The 23,970-nt window shown below is 39.1% G+C and overlaps 1 protein-coding gene across 1 annotated transcript in view; it reads left to right on the top strand.

The window, feature by feature from the left end:
• FER1L6 (fer-1 like family member 6) overlaps positions 1-23,970 on the top strand; it is a 113,930-nt gene that overhangs the window by 4,520 nt on the left and 85,440 nt on the right. The window contains exons 2-6 of the mRNA XM_072410662.1: positions 15,855-15,937; positions 19,974-20,094; positions 22,167-22,221; positions 22,323-22,454; positions 23,384-23,446. Of these exons, the coding sequence (XP_072266763.1) occupies positions 15,855-15,937; positions 19,974-20,094; positions 22,167-22,221; positions 22,323-22,454; positions 23,384-23,446 (454 nt within the window). The remainder of the gene's footprint in view (positions 1-15,854; positions 15,938-19,973; positions 20,095-22,166; positions 22,222-22,322; positions 22,455-23,383; positions 23,447-23,970) is intronic.

The raw sequence follows: 23,970 nt of genomic DNA, 5'->3' as shown, positions 1-23,970 counted from the left end.
TTCAAGTTGCAATGCCAGAAAGCATTTCTAGGGGTGTGACACAGCCAGGTCACCCCCGTCTTTGGGGCATTGTTAAGTAGGCAACTTTCTTTTGTATTGCCCAGTTTTCAAGTGATGGGCTCTGAATAAGCAGTTGAGTCTTTTAACCCAATTTCTGGGAACCCAAAAAGGTGGAATTGTGCAAGACATAAAAGATGGCACATCATAAGCTGGCACGGGTCTTGTCACATATCCCTGCAGGTCCAGGGGATCTGTGCTTCCTTCTTGCTCACCCTCCTTGTTAGTCTCTGGATCCAACACTCTTCATACTTCCTGTTCCAAGTCATGTGATTCTCTGTCAGCTACTCCCTACCAGGGTATTCCACAGATCCACCCCCTCTGCTGGCAAACATCTAAATAACATCTGAGACTATCTCAGCAACAGCACTCCCTCTGCTGCTGGGATTGATGTCTGCTGCTCACTTGATCCACGCCCCTCACCTGACATTTCCTTCTTTAGGAAGTAACTTGTCAACAGGAAGTCACCTGAACAAGGAGTTCCTTCAGCTCTGCGTCCAGGTTCTTGTTGTTTGTTTCTCCTGTTCCACATTCCTTGTGTACTGACCTCGGCTCGACAACTCCTGTTTGATGCTTGTCCTGACCTTTTGCCTGTTTCCTGATAACCCTTATTTGCTGCCCGCCCTGACCTTTGGCTCATTTGACTACTCTTTTGGATTTCCCTCTGGCACTACGTTTTGGTTTCTGCTTGTTAGTAATCACCTTCCTCAGCGTGCACGGGGGCCGCAACCTGGCAGTTGCCCGTAGTGCAACACCCTCACCTCTAGAGGCTCTGGTGAAGACCGGGCAGCTGCTTACACTCCGCCCCCTGTGCACGTATCTACCCATGGAGCTGGTGACACAGAGGGTCCACTATCCTGCCCTGTAGTACCGTGACAGGTCTTTTACTGCAAGATAGAACTGGTACCAGGTTTTACATTTTAGGAATAGATGTACAAGAACGACCTTATCATCTAAATATCCATATGGATAAAAAAGTCCAAGTAATAAAACATGTAGACTATTTGCATATGCCAGTGCACACTATGTGGACAAACTCTGATGTGTACGCGTTTTGTGGACAACTTTGCCTAAAGCTTTAAAGGGGAAGCATGAGTCAAAAAAAATTAATGATAGATCACATTTCCAATGTTTCATGATTTCCCATAAATAAAGGTATTTTTACCCTCTGCTGCTAAATTCTTAAAAATGAGCTGCCTTTATTTTCTTTCAGTGTGATTTGGTAAGAGACCACAGGGGGGCACTACAGCCTGAATCCAGACACCTCACCTGCAAACTTGTTTAGAGCACAGAATGAGTCTCCCAATATTCAGAAATGAGAAATCTAGCTTTCTACAATACACAGAAGTAAATTATAAGAAAAGTCAGGACATATTATCAAACAAGTAATCTATTTGTAGATGATAGATAAAGGATTTAATACCAGTTCAGAAATAATAATGGAAACAAATCATAATAATAATATGAATTCTGTAATTCTCTAAAAAATGAGAAGAAAAAAAACATGCAAATACCAGGCAATGAAGATCACTGAATAATACATTTAAAAAATACTTACCGGTAAATAAAACTTCCATTCTAAACCACAGATAAATGGCAGAACTGAACACGGATTGCAAAGGATTCCAAATATATTATTATGTTGTGTGGGGAGAAATAAACATAAACAGCTTGTAGAATCCTATAAATTGTCCTAAGGACATTCAGGAAACAAGAGTTTGATAGGAGGTAGGACATACAATCATGTAAAGAAGTATTAGAATGGTAAAGGTAAAATACACACGGAAAATGTTCCTTTTTAACCATTTATTCAACAAAAATATCAATAGATGTAATGTGTGAAAAGTAAGTACACCCCTTGGCCTCAAAAGTTAGTATTCTAGGTATAGGTGCTGACATCAACTTCTGATTTCTAATCCCACTACAACTGTGTTTCCCAAGCTTTTTAACATAGGGGAACCCTTGAAATAATTTTCAGGTCTTCAGGGAATCCCTTTCGGTAATTACTATACCCACAGCTCACGATATATTAGTGTGGGGGTCAGTGGGAAGAATTCCTCTTACATTGCTGGCAATTGGGAAGAATGTCACCCTTACAGATAGCCAAAAAGATCATTGCTATCTGTTGATCTGACCTGAAAGACACATTGCTCAAGGAACCCCTAGGAACCTCTTGAAAAACCCAGGTTGAGAAACACTAGCCTATAACATTGTAATAAGATTTAAATGAAAGCTTGCTTTTAAGTAGGTCCACAGCCTCCCATTTCTTCTTTTTGAGTGGATTTGCTAGTGTGCTTCCGATCATTATTGTTTGAAATAAAATCAGTTTCTGGTTCAGCTTTAATATTTTGACAGATGAGATTATTTTCTTACATATTACATGCTGATATGACACTGAATTCGCAGTTGACTCTATGACTGCAAGCTGATACAGCAAGGCAATCCAAAATGATAACATTTCCACCAACATGCTTCACAGTTAGTATTAGCTTCCTCTGAAATGCAGTCTTCAGTTTGTACCCAACATGTTTTTTTTTTTACTGTGGCCAAACAACTTTTTGTTTGACTCACAGCACAGCCAAGAAGAGTTTTTCTTTATTTTGATTGGCAAACTGCAGTATTGTTGTAATGCTCTTCTTCATTATTATTATTATTATTATTATTATTAATTATTATTGTTATTATTATTATTATTAATAATAATAATAATAATAATAACAAACTGAATTTGTATAGGGTCAACATTTTATGCAGCACTGTAGTTTAAATATTGATTGCAAATGATAGATACAGACAGTGATACAGGAGGAGGAGGGAACCCTGTCCCGAAGAGCTTATACTCTAGGAGCAACAAAGACTTTTTCCCGACACACCTTCCATGCAGTGCCGGGGATTGCACACTGAGCTGATCAATGAATGCAGCCGGTGATGCTTTCATTGATCAATGCAGCCCGCAATCTTTTTTTTTTTTTTTTTTTTTTTTAAAGGCATACCTTTCAGATGTTCCCTATCTATGCTGATGCATCAATACAAATGTGGGCAATATGTTCGTAAGGCTGCAGTGCATGACACCATAGCCCAGTAAATGTCCAATCAGTCTGCAAATTGTGGATTTGTGCAGCCACTCATTAGGCAGGGCTGTAGTGCCTCATAAGGGAGCTAGCTATTAAAATAAGTAAGTGCAACCTTGTTGCCTGTTATCTACAGAGCTCAATAGCAAAACAGGAAGAAATGAAAGCTGGGAACAGCTAAGGCCTGGAAAATGTGAAAAGGAGACAAGAGCACCATCTGCTGGCTGCATATTAAATACAAAATATCCATATGCAATATTCCATATTCATCCAATTTAAAAAAATTTACTTTATGATTTTACTTTGATGCAAATTAAGGAAGAGATATACACAAAACCGCTATGAATTTCCTTTAAGATTTTTTGTGAGTGTAATGGAAATCAGAATCCTGCATTTTCATGGCAGAGATGAACTGACTTTTCTGCTGAGAAGGTCAATAATAAATTAGAAACATGTAATTATAGACTTGAAAGGAAAATCTTTACAAAACTGATAAAGCAAGAAGATTAAGCCTGCACTTGTTTTTTCAACCCTTAGTATAACAATTGAAACACTTTGTCAATGATTCATTAAAGGAAGACATAATAGTAAAATTTTTCTTTTCAAAGTAATTCATTTCTTAAAGCTTTTGCTGACCAGCAATAAAAAAAGACGTTCAATCTGATGACTGACTATAAACGCTTCATGACAGACTTCATTAATTTTATTCATTAAAATCATATATTAGACATATAAATTGCAGATGGAAGAAAAAAGTATCTTGATGAAATAGGAGATGCTGTAAATACTAAATTTAGCTTTTGGGGAAGCTCATAAACCCATATCGTGTAGGGGAAGTCAACCCACAAATCCCCACAACCCTTCTCTATTCACCGGATGGAAAAAAGAATATCTGTTATTCCTTAGTATGCAGAGAGACTGCAGAATGACTATTTCCCACTCTCCCCTGATTTAGTGCTGGGTGCTTCAATAACATAAGAGCTTATTTTTAAGAAACTGGTGATAATGAAAAAAAAATTCCACTTTCTCTTATTCTAGTTCTTATTGCCCATTTTATGTTGCGACATTGAAAAGGCTGATCAGTGATTTATTGTCCTACTGTTTTTAACCTGAATTGGCGATCAGTAGGGATTAGTTAGTGAAAATTATTAAGTTTGATCCCGCGGCAATTTGGGCATTTCTCGCTTACCAAAAATGCAAGCGAGAACGACCTTCTGATTTGCCGAGAGGTCAAGCTCTCGCTGAACAGAAGGATTTGCATGACGCAGCCCTGGAAATCCTCTGCAATCCCCAGGAACTAGAGGTTAATTAACGTCTAGTGCCCCGGGGATCGCCACAGCTTCAATCATTGAGAAGATGCCCAGCACAGGAGAACCTCCTGACATTGTATCTGTAACAAATGTATCATTTGTAAGAGATACTTATATTACAATGTCAGGAGGTTCTCCTTTGCTGGGCATCTTCTCAATGATTCTCAAGAGTGTGCGATCCCCAGGGCACTAGAGGTAAATTTACCGCTAGTGCACTGGGGATCATAGTGGAACTGCAGAGTTCACATGATCGTGGGAACTTTGCGGTCACAGCTGTGACTGCAGGCGATTCCAGGGCACTAGAGGGTAATTAACCTCTAGTGCCCCGAGGATCCCAAACAGGGAGATTCCCAGGGCTGAATGCAGCTCTGAGAATCCTCCTGTAGTAATTTGCTCTTCCGATGTGTTCGCGAAATCGGTTCGCAGAAATTTCACAGAACCATTGGAAGTTCGAGGAAATTTTTGCGAGAATGCCAGAGGAGATCAGAAGTTCATTTCACTTGAAAGACATGTTGGTTTAAAACAATGCATATTATATAGGGACTTAAGTCTCTCTCTGTCTTTCACTCCCTCCACATCTTCCTCACCTTTTTCTTTTATTTCACCTCTTTTCCTCCTCTTTGTCTTCCTTTCTCTTCCTTGCCCTGAATAATTAAAGCTCTCCAAGACTGGAGAGGAAACACTTTCATCAGTGAAGCTAGGTTATCCAGCAAACCTGGAATGGATATGGCCCAGAATTTAAAACATTTGCTAACAAATAGCCAATGACTTTTAGGAAATCCATTCTAGGTTTGCCGGATCACCCAGCTTCACTGATGAAAGTGTATCCTTTGCCGTCTTGGAGAGCTTTAATTAATCAGGGCCCTTGTCTTTCCCCTTCTCACTTGTCCTCTCTCTCACCCTCTACTTCTCATCCTTCTTCCTTTACCTCCCTCTACCCATTTTCCCATGCTACCTTCCCCATGTCTTTTGTTTCTCTCCCTCTTTCTATATACTTCCCTTTCCTTCTCTCCCTGTACTTCTCTATCCATTTCATTTCTTTCCTTACCCTACCGCTTTCTTACCTTCTTTCTCTCCCTCTTTTTTCCCCCTTCATTCTACCTCTCTCTCACCTTTTTTTCCCTCCTTTTCTTCCAATTCCTCCTTTTCTTTGCCTTTACCTCTTTCTCACCATCTAGTTCTCACCCTCCAGTACTCTGTCCACCATCTTTCCCTTGCTAACTTTCTCATCACTACTGTTTCTCTTTGCCTCTCTCCCTTAATTCCTTTCCCCCTCTTACCCTTCTGCCCTTTCTATTTCTCTCTATCTTTCTTTTTTTTCTCCTTTAACCCCCTGGCGTTCTAATTTTTTCCCCTTTTTCACGCAAAAAGCGTTTATTTTTTGCATGGATATTTATTTTACATGCTTTTAATTCTTAGGCATAACTCACCGAAATATGTCCAATATTTAATAAGTTTCATAAATAAACTTTAAATAAAAAAAACAAGGGTGAATAAAAATAGGAAAACCTGTAATATAACTGTACAGTAGCATGTATAATATATATAATATAATTATATATATATATTATATAAAGATTTCTTTGTAATAGACTCAATACAGTTATTTTGTATGGAACCCAAATAGAAAATTATTTGAATTTCCCACCTCCCACCTGCACCTACGCATGCACCAATGTCACCGGGAAACCCCGGGGAACCTCTCTGCATTCGCCTGCTGAAGAAGACGTGTCTTGAGGAGCTGCAGGGATAGCAGGATGCTGGGGGATGCCTAAGGAAGCAGGTAAGTGGGTTTATTTATGTTTTTAGCAACCCCGAGTGTGTTTCGGGATTACTGCTTGTAGAATGTAAATAGCGCTAGGGAGGGGGGGGGGGGGGGGGGGGTTAAACTTCCTCCCTTTCTTTCTCTCTCTCTCCTTTTTCTCCTTCTCCTTCAATCCCTCACTCACCTTCTAGTTCTCACCCTCTAGTACTCTCTCCAGCATCTTTCCCTTGCTAATTGTCTCATCACTACTATTTCCCTTTCTCCCTGTACCTCTATAATAATTTCTTTCCCCCTCTTACCCTACTGCTATATCACCTCCTATTTCTCTCCCGTTATCTTTATCTTTTTCTCCTTCTAACTCCCTCCCTTTCTTTCCCTCTCTCTCTCTCACTGTTCCTCTCTCTCTTCTTCTACCTCTTTCTCACTTCTACTTTCTTCACTTTAGATTATTTCCTCCTCTCCCTCTATTTACTTTTCTCATTCCTCGATCTCCCCTTTTACTTCCATCATTCTATATTATCTCCTTCCTCTCTCCCTTTATACTTCACTCATTCACTTATCTTATTTTCTCCTCTTTTCCTCCCTTTATCTCTACCTTTTCTCTCTCTCCTTCACTCAAAACTTCTTTGTTTCTTACTTTTGGGAATATGTATTGTATAGTAAATATAAAAAGAGATACAATGTATTTCCATTGGAAGTCATTCTTTAAAGTTTTCTTGTGCTTTCCAACTGTCTGTAATGAAAGTGCATACATATTCATGGCATATTGGAATTCTTCCAGATACCCAGACCATAAATTATTATGCAAAAATATGCAACAAAAATGATTAGTCAAGCACACAAGTGTTTTTTGTAATACCACTACTACTGTTTTCCTTCAAAATGTCACATTGAATAATTTATAGTTTGAATGAAAGGTTTAGGGCTGTTTTAAACATTTTTAATAGATTAATAGTTTTATAGTTAAATAGCAGTTATTTTTATAGTGATCCTTATAAATCAAGCAAAAAAAAAAAATATATAATATATAAATAAAAGAATATAATACAATGTAATGTAGGAGCAATGAGGGGCAGATGGATTTGGTTCTAAGGGACTGTTTGAGTTGGGTGAATCATTTTATGTTTCCGCATCAACGAGCAAAAGAAAAAAACTTGATCCAAAATCCGGAATTCCACAAACTTCATTCCTTCTGCTGTACAAACCTTTCATTAGGATGTATTATTGCAGGAAGACGCAATGTTGGCTTACACTGGACCACACGCCATATAATTCTTTTACTCGGTACACTCAGAAGTGTTTGTTATTAGTTTTGGTGTTGTAAATTACTGTATGACCAAGTTCTCTGTACATAATGTATGAGCAATTGTGTCATCAGTAGGACGTTCAAGAATACACACCAAAGTACATTCATCAGCTGTTCTAATAAAATATAACTGGGTATTAATTATGTATTATGTTAAAGAGTAATTCCACCTAAACATTTTAAAAGCCATTTGTTTCTCATTGGAATCTATTTATAAAGCATTGAATCTGACATTCATCAATTCTTCTCTATTGGAAAATCCTCCAGGTTTATGTGTTTTCCATTGCAGCAATTGATTCGACACCAGAGAATGTTTGGTGAATGTTGGTTTTATTGGTTTATAAATGAAACCCTTCGATAGAATGTGCTGTATGTACCACAACTCCTTCTGAAACTTGTGTGATTTAGAATAAATTAAAAACTGGACACAGAACATGGCCACTCTAACAGCCATGACAATTTGGTGAAGGGGATGATACAATTTAGACAGTAGGACATAAAGGGAAATGGGTAAGTGTGGAAGAAGATAGAAGGAAAAGAGATTATAGAAGTAATCCTTTGTATATCCTTTACTTTTATACATGAGTGATCAACATGGTGGCTCTTTTGTTCAATAGAAACGGTCCCCATCTTATCTCCTATTGGGCTGACAGGCTATAAATACAATACAACAGGAGTTTCCCGGGCCCAGGCCATCTGATAGGTGGGCTGCAGCTCTAGCTGGTGCACCCACAAGAAGGGTCAGAAAAAGGACCCAGCTTGGGGGGGGCACACCGGCAAGGAACAAGGACCATGTTTCCCGGGGACATTGCAGGCTCAGGGCAGTGGGCATGTTGTGTCTCTGGACACAGCCTGGCGGTGGGAACTAGGCTCTTAACCTGTGAAGGGAGAGTGGGTAGGTTCTGGTATCATGACGCCACTCTGGGGGAAGTTTCTTCCCCTTTAAGTGACACACGGTTCCCCACGCATGCGCAATGTGGAGTTTGTGCATTTAGTGGTCCACAAGCCTCAAAAGGTTGGGGACCACTGCAGTACAGTATTACAGCCTATCACTGTTGTTTAGTTTCCTGTTTCTGACTCCTCTCCTGCTTGATTTCTTGGTAACCTTTATCTGCCCTCTCCAGTTCTCTGGACTCCATTGCTTTACCCAGAATTTCATTCTTGCTTGTGGTCCTTCATCAGTCCTACGCTAGACGTCATCCTTTGCACACCTACAGTGGACCTATCACCAAAATGTTTACTTTACAAGAAAGGGTAGACAAGGGTAGTAAAAATGTATTTATTTTTGTTGTGAAGCCGCTCCCCATCTGTGTTTACTGCCACGGCGGTAAAGACAGAATGGGAGAATGGGTGCAGAGCCTCCTGGGATTTTCATGGCACAGATTCCAGGAGGCTTCTGGCTGCTCCGATCTTGGGCATGGTCATCACATTTACATCGTGCTACTTCACCCAATCTCGTGCCTGCTCAGTGCCAGAAGAAGAAAAAATACCAAGGAAGATGGTGGCCTCCAATGCTTCCTTTGCGCCTGGTTTAAGTTGGATTACAAGATGGTGCAGGATTAAAACGAGGACAGCGCCAAAGGAATCAAGGGCTCTGTGGAAGTAAAGGTAAGTAGGGTTTTTTCTTTGGTTTAGTTTTGTAGTAAAGTGCTGGGATGGCACTACCTGCTTCCTGAAACTGAACAGGGGCTTGCTACAGGGGGTTCTATTCTGGTCCTATTCCAACTGTGAGGTTATGCTGAGAAGAACAAAGCAATAGCCATGTTAGCTGAGACTTTAAAATCCATAATAGATCACATATTGAGCTGAATTCCCATATGTAAACACAGATACTCTGCTATGCAGTTTTTTTCCTGTATTTGACATATGGTATTTCTTTAAAACCTATTCCTAAGAAAGAACAGAATGAAAGTAGATCATATTTACAGCTCTGATGGCTGGGAGAAAAGAAAGGCTAGGTGTTTGTACAATGGGTGTTCTCCCTCCTACTAGATAAAGCCTAGGTGGAGTATATTAGTGTGAGAACAGTACGTAATGGTCAAGAGATTTTGGCACAATTCACAAAATATTGTGAGCTTTATGATGATGTGGTGCAGTGCCAGTGAGCTGTATTATACATTGGTAGGTGAACCTAACTCAGGTTTGTAAAACACTCTTTAGGTCAGCAATAGATTTAAAGTGACTCTGGCATGAAATCTTTTTTTGAACAAGTGCACCTAAAAAATATAGAAGGAATACTTAAAATTTCCAATGCCCATAGTACCAGAATGTAGCTCCTTGCTATGGGATTTTCCTGTGGAGTCCATAGGGAAACCAACATTTCTAAAGTTCCAGTCACTTTGGTGTCCCACAGATCTATCTGGTTCCTCTTGTCGATCTCTACTCATTAAAGGAACACAAGAGTCATGTAGAGGTCAGCAGGAGGATTCCAGAAGATCTGTAAGGGAACTAGAAAATCAATTGCTTCCCTGCAAATTTTACACGGAGATATATACTGAACACTGTGGTGTTTAACCGAAAGGAGATGTAAGCCGCCATTGCTGAACTCATTCTAAAAAATGCTAATTACTGGATCTTTGCCTTCTTCTTAAATGTAACTTCATTCTGGTGGTGCAGGAATAAGAAAAGTAAGGATCATCTTTATATATTGCAGGTAGACTTATTTACAGTTTTTTATGACAAGGTTGCTTTAAAGTGGGTCTGAGCCAGGTCTGAGATTGGGCGGTTTCTGGCATTATGACAACTATCCGTGGGAAGTTTTTTCCCCTTTGAGTGACACATGGCTCCCTACGCATGCGCGGTCAGGATGCTGTGCATTTAGTATTCCGTAGGTCCGAAAAGGTTGGCAACCACTGGTATAGAAGATCTCTTTAATGGGAACATACATAAACAAAGACTCCTATATTTTAACGCAATGAAGAGTTACAATAATGCAGTGGGACTCCAAATGCAAGATCCCTGTGTTGGGTTCCCAACTTTACCCACCTGCTTTAGACAATGTAACTGTTCCATCTTCTAGTTTTCACAGTTAGATTTCCCATTTATTACAGTAAATGCAACTACAACAGCAAGATCCACTTGCTTGACTTTACAATATTTATAGTTTGTTTGGCGTCTGCTTGAAATTAATAAATCTTGTTATGGGAGGACTTACCCTTTAAAAGATTTAATACATAAACTCTTGACAACCAGAAATATATATTTGCTCTCAAAGCAAACTTTTTATTGTTAAGTAGAAATCTCCTTATGGGAATCACATTGCTATTAGGGAAGGGACTGTTTGCATTGTGTGGACCGGTTTCAGTACTTTGCTGCTATTTACATACGTGATAAGCCACATCTGAGAAGGAGCTGCAGTGGCTTAATCTTAGATGCAGACATATACAGAGACAGGAGGAGATCTCCACAGGTCAATGGCATTTGCTTTGTAGCATCCTTGCACGGCATGGACTCAGCCGAAAGCAGCCCACATCCCCAAAGGTGAGTCCTGAACATTAGTGACCTATAATAAAGGGACAGTACGTGTGATACAAGTAGGTGATTTATGGGGATGAGGTATGTATAGCATTTTCCAGCTGTTGGTCTAGTTATCGATATAATCACCATGAATATCCATAGACTGGTTATAGGAGGTACAGGTACAGGGGGTATGGAGATGAAGGATAATTGGGCTTTGGATAGGAAAGTCTAAATCCCCATCAGTTTATTGTTTCTGTCTCCCTATGGCAAGGCTTCTCTTGTCCTGATGGCCATTGTCATTGGAATAGAAATTATGAGAAGCCTTTAATTGCCACCAAAAATCTGAAATGAGGGAAATCTTCCAATGAAGTCTGTTTTGATAACAGTTATCCTAGATTTCCTTCACTTTGGTGAAACCTCTATTGCTTTCCTGAACTGCATCATGGATGATGTGTTGCAGTAACTTGTGATAACACCTGCAAGATCTAAATAGACCCTAAGTATGCTCTTCTCATTGCACTTTCCTATACTCCATCCACTGTAGACCTGTGTTTTTCTTTATTTGGCCCCAATATGTTCTATTTCTTGTTAAAAACTCCAATGTTATTTGTAACCAATAAAATTTAGAACCTCTGTTGGGCATTATTGCTCTACTGGCTTTGATTAAGATATCTCTCATTATGTTGTGGTTGAATGGTAGTACAAAATGTCTTATTTCTTTATAAACATGAACTGGGAAAGAAGGTAATTTGAAGAACTTTAAAGGCTTCCTTATATGGAAATATAACAAAAGTCGATTAATTAACTACTCATTAAAAACATAATAACAACAATACAAAATAACAAGTATAATAGTAGCTGGCAATACAGAGGAGGGTGTTGTTTTGAAACCTTATAACAAAGATTCCTATTCAATCATTACACATTATAATTCTACGCGTTTCGCTTTGGGGATCCACTTCTTCAGTAAGAATTAACATGGACCCTTAACATGGATGAACAGTGACAAAGACAATACAGGACGAGGGGATAGGAGAGTTGATGAGAGACTCCACGTAGGCGGTGTTCTTATCAGGTATGCTCAGAGACAGGATCCACCATTTCTGCTAAGAATTTGGACTAGGTAGAGTTTCTCACCATCTGTCTCATCCACTGTGCCCTGTGTAGGAGATGGTCCATGTTAACTCAGCTGACACCATATAATCTTTTCTCATGACATTACTATTCCTCCTGAAGAAAAAGATTCCCAAAGCAAAACGCGTATTGTTAATGTTAGTGATGATTATAGGTGAAGCTTTGGTATGAAGTTTTACACACTCCTGTGTATTTCCAGCTACTAACAATACAACTGCATTGTATATGTTATATTGGTATTACGTTTTTAATGAGTAGTCAATACATTTCTTTTATTATACTTCTTATATGTGAATGACTTTAAAGTCCCAAAAATCTCCTATATTCCCAAGTTTCTGTTGTCCTGGGAAGTGGCATTGTTTCTAGCTGTCAATTTTATTGGGTGGACAAAATACCAATATCTTTATGAATATGAACAAATCAAGGTTAGCACTATAAGAATATCAAACAAATGGACAGCTTTTATTGAATGGTATACCCTGTGGACCTTAGAGTGCTGATTCTCCATTGATCTCTCTGTAGCAGTTTGGGTGATCCATATCATTTGCATATTGTTTTTTGTTGATCATTGGCATTTTGATTTATTATGTTGGTGTCCAAATATAAGCGCTTTTTTGTTGTTTGAAACGATGGGAAGGATGATCAGGGATGCTGCAGATACATTTTCATTTCATTGAGAAATATGCAGGATGCCATTGCTGAACCCAATGCTGGCGTTGTGCTTGTTATTTTGAACTTCTGTGTTTTGCAATAATAGACAATGATCACCAGGACAAATAAAATAAAAAAAGACAATAGGTCTGATTTATTAAAGCTCCTAAAGACTGTAGAAGATAGACTATCATGGGAGGATCTGGGTCATCCATCCAACCAGGAATGAATTTGACCCAGGACTGAAAACTTTATCTGATCTGAAACAGCTTCTAATGCCTATTACTCATAGTGTACAAAGAACTTAAAATACACAAATTCAGCACCAGAAGAGCTAGTTATACAAGTATAACTGTACAAGACTGAAAGGAAGGCTGGAGGTCATCTGTAAAGAGCAAATAAACTTTCAAAACATTACCTACCACTTTTAGCCTACCTCCAAGTTGATCTAAGCCACCTTCCCACTCCTAAGCTACAACCTTACAACCTTAGGTCTTGTGTTGACTGGTTTCAATGGGCATATGGACTGTTCTTTGTCACAAGACCATTTAAGATACTTTGACAGGTGCAGTTGACCTGCTTCCACTACTTCTATATCCCTATGGACTTATATAGAGAGAGAAGATCTGAAGCAAAATTATTCAACCCTGACCCCCACTTATGTCTGGTACTCAGTCCAGCCTGGTCTTTCCACCTTGATCTTTCCCTTTAGTTTGGCCACTTCTCTTCCTCCTATTTAGGGAGACAGCCAGGCAACTGGAATTCTCCAGAAATATCACCAATGGCAGCTTACAAATCTCTACATAAAGACATATGGACATGCGTCTTTCATTATATTCTGAAATAAGCAAAAAATACAGGAAATGTTCACTGCCATGACCTTTTCTGATATTCTTTGATTTCTCTTTATTTTGCGTTCCAGTTTTTTAAGTCATATCTAAAACACTTACTGAGTGTGAATAACTAGTGTGTGTGTGAATAACCCCACTGTGCAGATTCAGCCTTCTATTGGTTGTAACAAAGGCAGCCAAAAACTAAAATGCTGATGTGGTCTTAATTGCTACAAATCTAATATTATAAGCAATCCCTATAAAAAGTATTTATTAAGCTGTAACAATAGCAAAATATATTTACAATTATTAAAAAAAATCTACATAAAAGTTACATATTTTGTTCCCAGCTCTGCCCCTTCCATTCTTGGAAGCCCTCCAGTATTTAGTCATTGCTTCTTTTTGTAATGCACCCCTGTCCTAGATGATTTTAGGCCAGTCACATGGCAAACATGTTCTTTTTCCTCCATCATTCTCATGAAAATCTCCTCGAATTTCTGATGGGTCCGCAAAATTTCGGCAAACCCATTTCGCGAACCCTTCAGAAGTTCCAGGAAATCAGTGCAGGAGGATTTCCAGGGCTGCATTCATTCATGGAGCCCTGGGAATCCTCCTGTGTGCGATCCCCGGGCACTAGAGGTTTATTAACCTCTAATGCACGGGTATTGCAGTGGATTTCCAGCTCTGCATTCGTTCATGCAGCCCTGGAAATCCTGTGTGCGATGCCCGGCACTAGAGGTTAATGGGGACAAGTCTCCCCATTCAAAACGTTCAGTGCTCTCTGATTGGTCGAGGAAAGGAAAATCCTTTTTTTCCCACTTGAGTGCCATCAGGATTTTCCTTTCCTCTGCCAATCAGAGATCACTAGAGGTTTTGAATGGGGAGACTTGTCCCTATTTAATCTCTAGTGCCGGGGATCGCACATTGAGCTGATCAATGAATTCAACCCTGGCTGCATTCATTGATCAGCGCAGCCCACAATTTTTTTGTTTAAACCTTTTTTAATTAAAATTCTATCTTTCTTAGGCGTATTGACACCGGCCGCTCTCGCTTACAATTTTGGTAAGCGAGAACGTCCGAATTCGCCGCGACATTGAGTTTTAAAAACTCGCTCGCTCATCCCTAGTCATCATAAAATAAGTGCATGTAAGTGCAGAATACCATGCCTACACTCCTCAGGGGCGGGTCTATGATGCACACTATATACTCAGGATCCTGAGTGCTCACCCTCACATTAAAGAAATGCCTGGAGTTTATGCTTGTAATTGTAAAAGAAAATTAAATAAAAATTACCAAAAATTGAGCAAGAACAGTAGGGGCCCTTTCAGACTCGAATGGCATTTATTAAAGCTCTCCAAGGCTAGAGAAGATACACTTTCATCAGGGAAGCTGGGTGATCCAGCAAACCTGGAATGGATCTGGTTCAGGTTTGGAAAAATTTTCTAGCAAATGACTTTGGAGAAATTCATGCCAGGTTTGCTGGATCAGTTTCATTGATGAAAGTGTATTCTGTCCAGCCTTGGAGAGCTTTAATAAATCAGACTCAAAGTATAAAATAGTGTAGGTGACAGCTCCTAGCTGCTTTGTGCTTGTGAAAAGCAAAGCGCACAGCAAGCAACAAGACTTGCACATGGCAGTGCATATCTCCAGGCCACAGCTTTAAGATATGTTATGTTTATGAACCGCACTGCAATTTCTTGCTATGTGTGAAAAAAAGGCTTCCAACTGCTCCTATTCACTTGAATAGGGGCATTTAAGATAACAATTAAGCCTGTGTCAGACTACTGTGGCTTTACACGTGTTTGAAATTTTTTTAAGTTTCTCTTTTATCCTAAATATTACAGTGTCACAGATATAAATGTACAGTTATTGAATTCCAGGAACGTTCAATTATTCTAATTGATGCAGATGAGGATCAATTATATTTGCTTTCTAATATTGTGCCAAACGTTTCGATAGATGCATCCAAATTTATCCTCTGCATTCTCCATGGAACAAGGCGTAATGTAATAGATCCGAACATTTCCCTTGTGTAGAAGGAATAATTCAGCCAAAAGACGTATTTGTGCTTGTGTTTCAGTTTATTAATATTTAAAGGGGTAAACAGTAAACTAGTGCAGACAGCAATCAAAAAACTAAAGCCCAGGGATTTTATAGACATTCGTTATTTGGAAAGACAGAATTGTACTGAATGTTTAATTAAAATTAGGATTTATTTTTATAATAAAATGTCTACAATCATCTGATATTTCCTTTTCATTTCTTCTCCAGGAAAGGCCTGTTCTCTGGTCTACACCTGAAGAAAAAGAAGAAAGCTGACAAGGGATTGACGATTGCAAACAAGGGCGCACTAGGTAAGGCCTAGTAAATAAACAAAGAACAACTCAAAATAGAGCCGGATCAAGATTACATGAACGTTGTATTTCCTCCTCAGCCAATCAAATAAATCTCTTCATCAAAGAACAGAATTAAACTCCTGCACAAAGCAGTGCAAGTAAGCTTAAGCTGCCATCAGTCTTATCATATGTTGTTAGCAAACAATACAAAGTGCCCACACTTCCAGCATGTAATATTATAAAGTCTCATAATGGAATAATGATTCCTGATCTTTTCCATTGGCGGATGAAACTGTTCTGTCATATAGAATGACAAGCGAGTTACACCTTTCTGTGTTGTCTACAGCAGTGGTCCCCAACCATTTGGGACCTACGGATCTCCTATCTTATGGACCCCGCGGTCATGTGCGGGGAGCCGTGTGTCACTCAAAGGAGAAGGAATTTCCCCCAGAGTGATGTCATAATGGCAGAACTTGCCCACTCTCCCATCACAGGTCTGATCCTGTCCTGAGACACAACATGCCCACCGCTCTGAGCCTGCGATCCATACGAGTGACATGTTCCGCGGCTCTGGCCGGTGCACCCCCACAGGTTGGGGACCGCTGGTCTCCGTGCTCTCGCAGCCCAGCTACCAGATGGCCGCGGCCCACTAGTAGGATCCACCAGCAATAAATATATCTTAGAAGTGAGTGGTTCTTAATCTCAGCATATTTACCACGCACCCCCTTCTTGATTTTTCTTCCCCTCCTCTCCTGGGCCAAATTAGCCGGGGGAAGGTGAGCAGTAGTTGCAATCTGAAAAAAATCTAACTTTTTTATAACCTGTTCATTTCCCCACAACAGAACTCCCCTTTTCCTTTGTGTAGCTCCAGGGATGAGAAGTTATATTGCTCATTCTTTATAGTGGCTTTGGATATAATTAAACATGTCAGCTTAATTGCCTTTAAGATGCCTTTTCCTAAACTGACATGCTGGTTTTATCATTTCTCCTTGCAATGTATTTTGCCTCTTTTATATATTTAAAACCTCTCCAAAATGTATTTGCTCTTTTACAATTTGTCCCTCAGATTTGTGCAGGTCCTAGACAAATCATCACAAGGGGCAACATAGTTTTATGTTCTGTTTTATACATTGGTGAAAATGCCAACTGCAGAGACTTTTTAGGCAATTTTTTTTCCATGCAAACATCCAGAATAATCTAAAATAAACAGATTTTATTTACCATTTTATTAAAAATGTTAAAAGCATTATTCTCCCAACATGAGCATTATATCAGCGCAAAATGGGTCCCAATAAAGTTATCAACACTTTTCACTGACTAAATCTGCTTCTTCAGGAAATCTTGAGACCACTTGTTGGCCCAGTCTGGACATCTGATCCAACATCCAACAATGCTTTATGACAAGCTTTAGGGCTGACAGTGGAGGAGTTGCATCAGGGAGAAAAAAAAAACTCCCTAAATACTAAGAAATCTGATATTCCAACATTTCAATTGTTCGCATAATCTCCACCGAATTCCAGAAGTCAATGAAATGTTTCAAATACTGTAATGGTGTCACACTTGGGGATACAGGGCCACTAGGGGGCACTACTGCTTGCACAGAAATGGTGTGAGCCTTGAGAAGGGCCAAGGCGCAGAGTCTAACCAGTAACCAAGTTTTCTCCAGAGCCTCTAGTGGTGAGGATGTTGCGCTGCTGGTTACAGCCAGGTTGCGGTCCTTGGGCACACCAGGGTGGGCAGGAAGATACACGGTACCAAATCACTAAACAGAAAAATTGTCAAGAAAGGCTGGGGATGAGGCAGGCAGCAAGCAAGAGAGGTAAGGTTAAAAGCCAAGGGTCAGGAACCAGGGGTCCAGGAAATAGACACAGATAACACAGGGGCCACCGCAGACACAGGGAACACAGGAGACACTGGAAGGAACAGAGAGGAACACTGGAGCAGCACAAGGAAACTGGTTGGTAAACAACAGACTGGGCAATAAGGGGTTAACACAGGAGCTGGACACAGGAAACACTGAATTACCCAACAGGTGTAGAGGCATTGCTCAGCAGAGCTGGGGGCTCGGTATTAGTGGAGACACATTTCACAAAGGCTGAGTGCTGTGTTTGAGCCAGCTAAATAGCCAGGGATGATTAAAAGGATATTTCCTGACTGGGCGATGGGATGGGTGAAACTGATCAAGCTTGGGAGCGCAGGCATGCCCAGAGTGAGATCTGCCCGCATGTTCAGGAGAGAGGCACCTGCGCTTTAGTGAGGAAGAGGTAAGTCTGATGATTGGGACCAATTTTGTTCTCTGATAAACATTTCATGTTGAGAGATTTTTGCTTTTATTTTTTTAAATAAATGTTAAGTAAAATCTGTTTATATTAGAATATTCTGGATGTTTGTATAGAAAATGTAAATACCTAAAAAGTCTCTGTAATTAGCGTTTTTGCCAACTTTCCTACTTTATGTGCATTCCAAAAAGCCCTCATTTTGTCTTTCTATTTTAAATGTATTGTTCATTAAATTTAGTTATTACTTAAAGGACAACTATATTCCAATAACTCCCAACATATTTGGATTCAGGACTTTGGTCATTCTTATTGGCTTCAGCCGTAGGAATAAACTCCCATGTATATGCAGGTGTTAATTGATTTTGGCATATACTGAAGTAATCCTATGTATTTCTCCTTTTATTATTTCCTTTAATAACTCCTGATTTTACAAAGATGCAAAATTGAATATACTGAAGCATACCTATATAATTCTCCTTTTACTATTTCCTTTAATAAAGAAAGCATGCTCCTTTTTATATTAGAAAAAAATTATTGTGTTTTTGTGTTCAATTTAGGAAACAATTGCAGTTAGCATTCTGCCTTCTGTAGATTGGTTTAATATCTTCCCGTTGCATTATCAATAATGAACACATTGCACTCATCACAGCTCTATAAAGGACAACTAATCAGTAATACATATGAAAGCAGAAATACTGAAAGATCTCTTTCCCTGAGACACAGCCCGTCGTCATGTTTACGAGTCTTTAAAAAATGATGATAGAATATTTAATTTGGATGTGTACAGTTATTTCAGTACCGGCTCTGTCCTGCATGAGGGATTTTATGTGTGTACAGATTGAAAAAGGAACTGAAAAATCACCAAACGTGAAAAGTAATTAAATATTATATATAGCCAGAAGTATTTTTTTTTGGTTTAAATGTAGTAAATAAGGATTAGATTCCCTGTTCTGTTTTTATGGCTCGTTATTAGATCTGTGATCAGGTTTATTGGGTTGCTCGAGATTATATTATCGTGGGTTCTTGGCAAAGCATATAAAGTAAATTATAGAGTAAATTAACAGGACCACTGCACTTAAGAAAAAAAATGTATATACATTTTCCAGAGAATGCAATACAAGATTTACAGAGAATATGCTCCTGTGGTATTTAGTATTTTCAGAGCGGATATTATTCTCTCTTCGGCCTATAAACTGCCCGATCCATTGGCTTTCTCTAACAAATGCAAATTGATGTTATTTTGGACTTTTTCATATGCAGTGGTGTTTTTATCATTTAGTAAGTGTTCTGATTTTCTGATATATATCAATCCTTTTGAAACTTTCATGGCAAGTCTGATGCTAATTGGTTGATGATACATGAAAACAAATGGTCGTAAATGGCAGCCAGCCATGCATATGCAGTTGTACAAGCATGCTTGTTTGTATTGCCCCGAGCAGGAGGGTACCTGAGCTTAAGCTTAAATAGGGTAATACCAATCAATAAAAGAAATCTTCCAAATCAGTCCCTTTATCCCCCAAGAGTGCATAGTAGGCTTAATCACAAAATGTTGGGGTTTTCAGGCATGTAAATGTTCCCTCATCTGACCATACCCAGATTTGTAGATGGACCATTTCCCAGACGGTTGTAGTCCTAAAAAAAAGAAGAGGGGCACGGTAATAGTGAAGGCTATCCATGGCGAGTGCGCATCCTTGTTATGTAAATGCATCCCTGCCCCAACTACCCCCCTGATTTCTCACCAATTTATTGATATATGGCATGTTTTGTTTTTGTAGATGATACAGACAGCACTCATGGCATCATACCGGCAAGCGATTTGGGCGGCAGTACTGACAGCCTGCTCACCGACCTCTCCGCCTCCAACACATCCCTGTCTGTGTCTATGCAAAAGAAAAGGTATCTACAACATTGCTTGTTAAACTATTTATAAATATCTCAACATTATGCAACAATATTGAATCCCTCAATTTAATCTTATCAACAGTTTTGCATAAATCTAAGGAGTTTAATTTCCCAATGGCTGGACTGTTGACTGTTCTTCTTAACCTAATGGGAGCATTTTTTGTTGGGTTCCAAACCAAAACCTTAATTTTACAATTAAATGAAATAGTAAGCAGTTTTATAATGATCCCTTTGAGAGGTAAATAGGGAAGCTCCCTTACTTTGGAGCTCTGTGCCTTGCAGCGTTTCTATTCCTTTCTGATCATTGGAAGATGAAATTGCGTTTTGCTGCCTGTTAACACTTATTTTTGCCTGGCTAGAATCTAAAACTTGTCCTGCAAAATCAGAAAAATGTTCCAACCTAGTGGATGTCCCATCATGTGAAAACGTACTACACCACATGGAAACTGCTGAGCTGATGATATACTTCAACAAATGGCACATAAAACTGACATGGTGTAAATATTTGCATCTAAATAAAGAAAATGCTAATTTGTCAAAGAAATTTGATCAACCCTGCATTTACCGCCACTCAAAATTCATAAAAAAAATCAGGTGTTTCAGATTAGGTGCAACCCCCTCAGGTGGTGGTAAAAAAAGTGCAAAAAAGAAGTGTCCAAAAACCCCAAATTATAAAGTGAAATTTACAGACACCTCCTACAACAGCTAATATCAAGGTCTACACAGGAATCACTTTTCCCACCACCAGTCCAAACAATTGTAGACATATTTGGTATTGCAGTAGAAGCTTTCCATACTGACTATACAATAGAGGAACTATTTTGGTTTAGGGTTTCTTTGCATATTGCAGGGAGTCCTGTGTTCTTAGAGAAACTCCATACAGGAACACATACTACAGGGCTGCAACCTGCGATCCTGATTGCTGTTGCTAGTAGTATGTGTTCTTGGATAGAGTTTCTCTATCCAAGACCACAGGGCACTAGATGTGATGAATGGGGAAACTTGTCCCCATTCAACCTCTAGTGCCTGGGGATAGCCTGCAGTCACAGCTATGACCACGTCATGTGACCGTGGGAACTGAACTGCAGATGAACTCTGCAGTTCTACTACAATCCCCAGGGCACGACAGGGTAATTAACCTGTAGTGCCCCCAGGATCGCACACTCTTTTCAATGATTTCAGACTCTGCTGCAATCATTGAGAAGATACCCGGCTGGCAATTATCTCTTACTCTGTAACACGCACAGTAATAAAATACATTTGTTACATTTTTCGAGCAGCGGATAAAAGAAAAATGTAACAAATGGATCATAATTTTACTGTGCTGGAAAGTGTGTTACCGAGTAAGAGATATCACGTCATTGTAGGATAACCTGTAAAAAAACAATTAGTTAAATAAATACAAACACTCAAATTAATTTACCATTAATTTTTATTTTTTTTTTAACTCATTTTTACATTTTTTTAACAGAATTTTTACTGTCGAATCTGTTTTTTTTTCGAGTTGGGTCTACCCAAATTCAAACAGCCATTTTCAGGTCCAAATATAAGGACAACCCAAATTCAAACACCAACACTAGTCACTTTATTTAAGAAATAAATATCATTTCCTTAATAATCACCTTTACCTTGAAGTTTTGTTTTATTAAAATCTAATATTTGCCTGATTAACCATTTATTATTCTTGCTATAGTATATTCACCTTGTCTGTGACTTTATCAGAAATGTGAATATGACACAGATTGAGGCATTTATTACATTGATATTTTCTATATTTTCTAAGTCAATAATCCCCATGGGGTGTATATATTTTTTCACATGGCTGTATCTCGAATAGCTTCACCTAGAATCCTGAAAAGCCAAATGCACCCAACTTTGCCTCCTCCAGGTGGGTATATACAGAAAACCAAGTAGCCTTCTATAAATTATTGATGATCTTTCATCATTATGGTGATGGGCACAACCAAAAGTTTTGTTTTTAACTTCTCAGTTAAAGGATTCGCATGGTGATAGAGACTGGAGTAGTAAAATTTATGCCTAAAAATATTTTATGGTTGATTCAACAGGTCCAAGCTAGAAGCTAAGATTCATGAAGGGGAAACGAAAATCCAGACATATCAGGTGAGAACTTTATATAAGCAAACATTTGCTTGTTAGCAGGAAGATATCACAAGACCATGATTTCACCAAATTGTTATTGAGTATATATGTTCTTTCTACAGATTGCCATAACTATCACCGAAGCCAGGCAGCTCATTGGTGAAAATATTGACCCAGTGGTCATTATAGAGATTGGAGATGAAAAGAAACAAACGGCGGTCAAAGAAGCAACGAATGCTCCATTTTTTAATGAGGTGATCATCAAATTGGGATTTTAAGGTGTGACTTGATCTGTGAACACACAGGAAGTGTGGCCATAGATATCCCGTTGAGAAACAAAGCTTATGAAAGTTCTACCCAACCTTTAGTAATCTTTCCTTGCTTCAATCTTTCTCCAAGTTATAAACAGAGTGTATGTACAGTAAGCAAACCCTTTCCAATGTTTAATAGACAAAGGTTATCCATTTTAGGCACCCACCCCTCTCCTGCTACAAAGTATGTACCCATTTTTCATAAAATTAAAAAAGTTGCCATTTTATGATTTGAGGTCATTGAAGCCTAGACCCAAGTCCAGACCACAATAGCAGAGTTGATGGGTTCATTTGACTACTACTCTCTGACCAATTTATAAAACAGTGAATCTGTCATTCCCTCAAACATTCCCTGGTTAGAATCAATTACTGCCATTGTAACATATAAACCTGGAGGATTCCCACCAGGTTGCAGTGTTTGAGGGAATGTCTGATTCTCCGTTTTATAAATAGAGCCCTATAAAGGGTTTTCAGAAAACTTTGCAAAGACATTTGGAGAGAAGGTCAATCAATTGCATAAATCGAATAGTTTTCTATACTTTAGTATTCTGGGAACATCAGTGGCTGAGCCATATGAATATCAGGATACAAAATTCCCAATACGACTGTAGACCTAATAGCATTTATTCTGAACACAGAATCGGGACAAAGCACTGCGAAATGCATGGAATGTAAGAATTGGGAGAATAATTCAAATAAACTCAAACAGTGGAGAAGCAGCAGAGATTTGTGTTTCCTTTATGCTATTAGTAGTTTTCTGATACATGCCACTTACTTTTAGGTTTGCTCTATATCATTATTATTGTATTATAGTCTATGGTACAGAATGATCAGAGTCTGCAAAAAGTAATATATTCTTATTTCATTGGCAGTACTTTGTATTTGATTTTGTGGGGCCCCAAGAGCAGCTATTTGACAAAATCATCAAGCTCTCGGTAAGTATGACAATGATATACCAAATTGATATATTTAACAGAGCTGCGGTTTTGCAGAAATGGTCTAAATTCCCTTGGGCTAGTTGCCTCAGGAACAAACGATCCTTTGTTGCTCCGAACATGCTACTCACTGTCCCCCCCCCCCCCTATTTATTCTCTGTGGGACTACTGTGGGTCCAAGCAGCAGTTCACTGGCATAGAGAAGTAGTAACCGCACTGCAACCTCATTGCCTGACCATAGCCCTAGTCTTAAAGAGGAACTAAACAGACAAAAAATGTAAAAAAAAATTCACTTACCTTCAACCTGCAGGGCAGTGCGAGCCATCCGGGGATGTCTTGCATCAGGTCCCGCCATATCCAGGCATCCATCAACGAGCCGGTGCTCCGGGTGCTGCCATCTTATCTTCTTCTTCCTGTATTTCATCCTACATCACCCAACCCAGGCGCGAGATCGGGTGCCGTAGGATGGAAAGAGAACTTGCCGATCTCACTGCGCATGCATGAGATCAGCCTTTTTTTTCTTT

This window comes from Pyxicephalus adspersus, chromosome 5 (genome assembly GCF_032062135.1).
Source record: "Pyxicephalus adspersus chromosome 5, UCB_Pads_2.0, whole genome shotgun sequence".
Taxonomy (NCBI): domain Eukaryota; kingdom Metazoa; phylum Chordata; class Amphibia; order Anura; family Pyxicephalidae; genus Pyxicephalus; species Pyxicephalus adspersus.
Note: the sequence above shows the minus strand (reverse complement) of the source record. Positions and strands in the feature narration are given on the sequence as shown.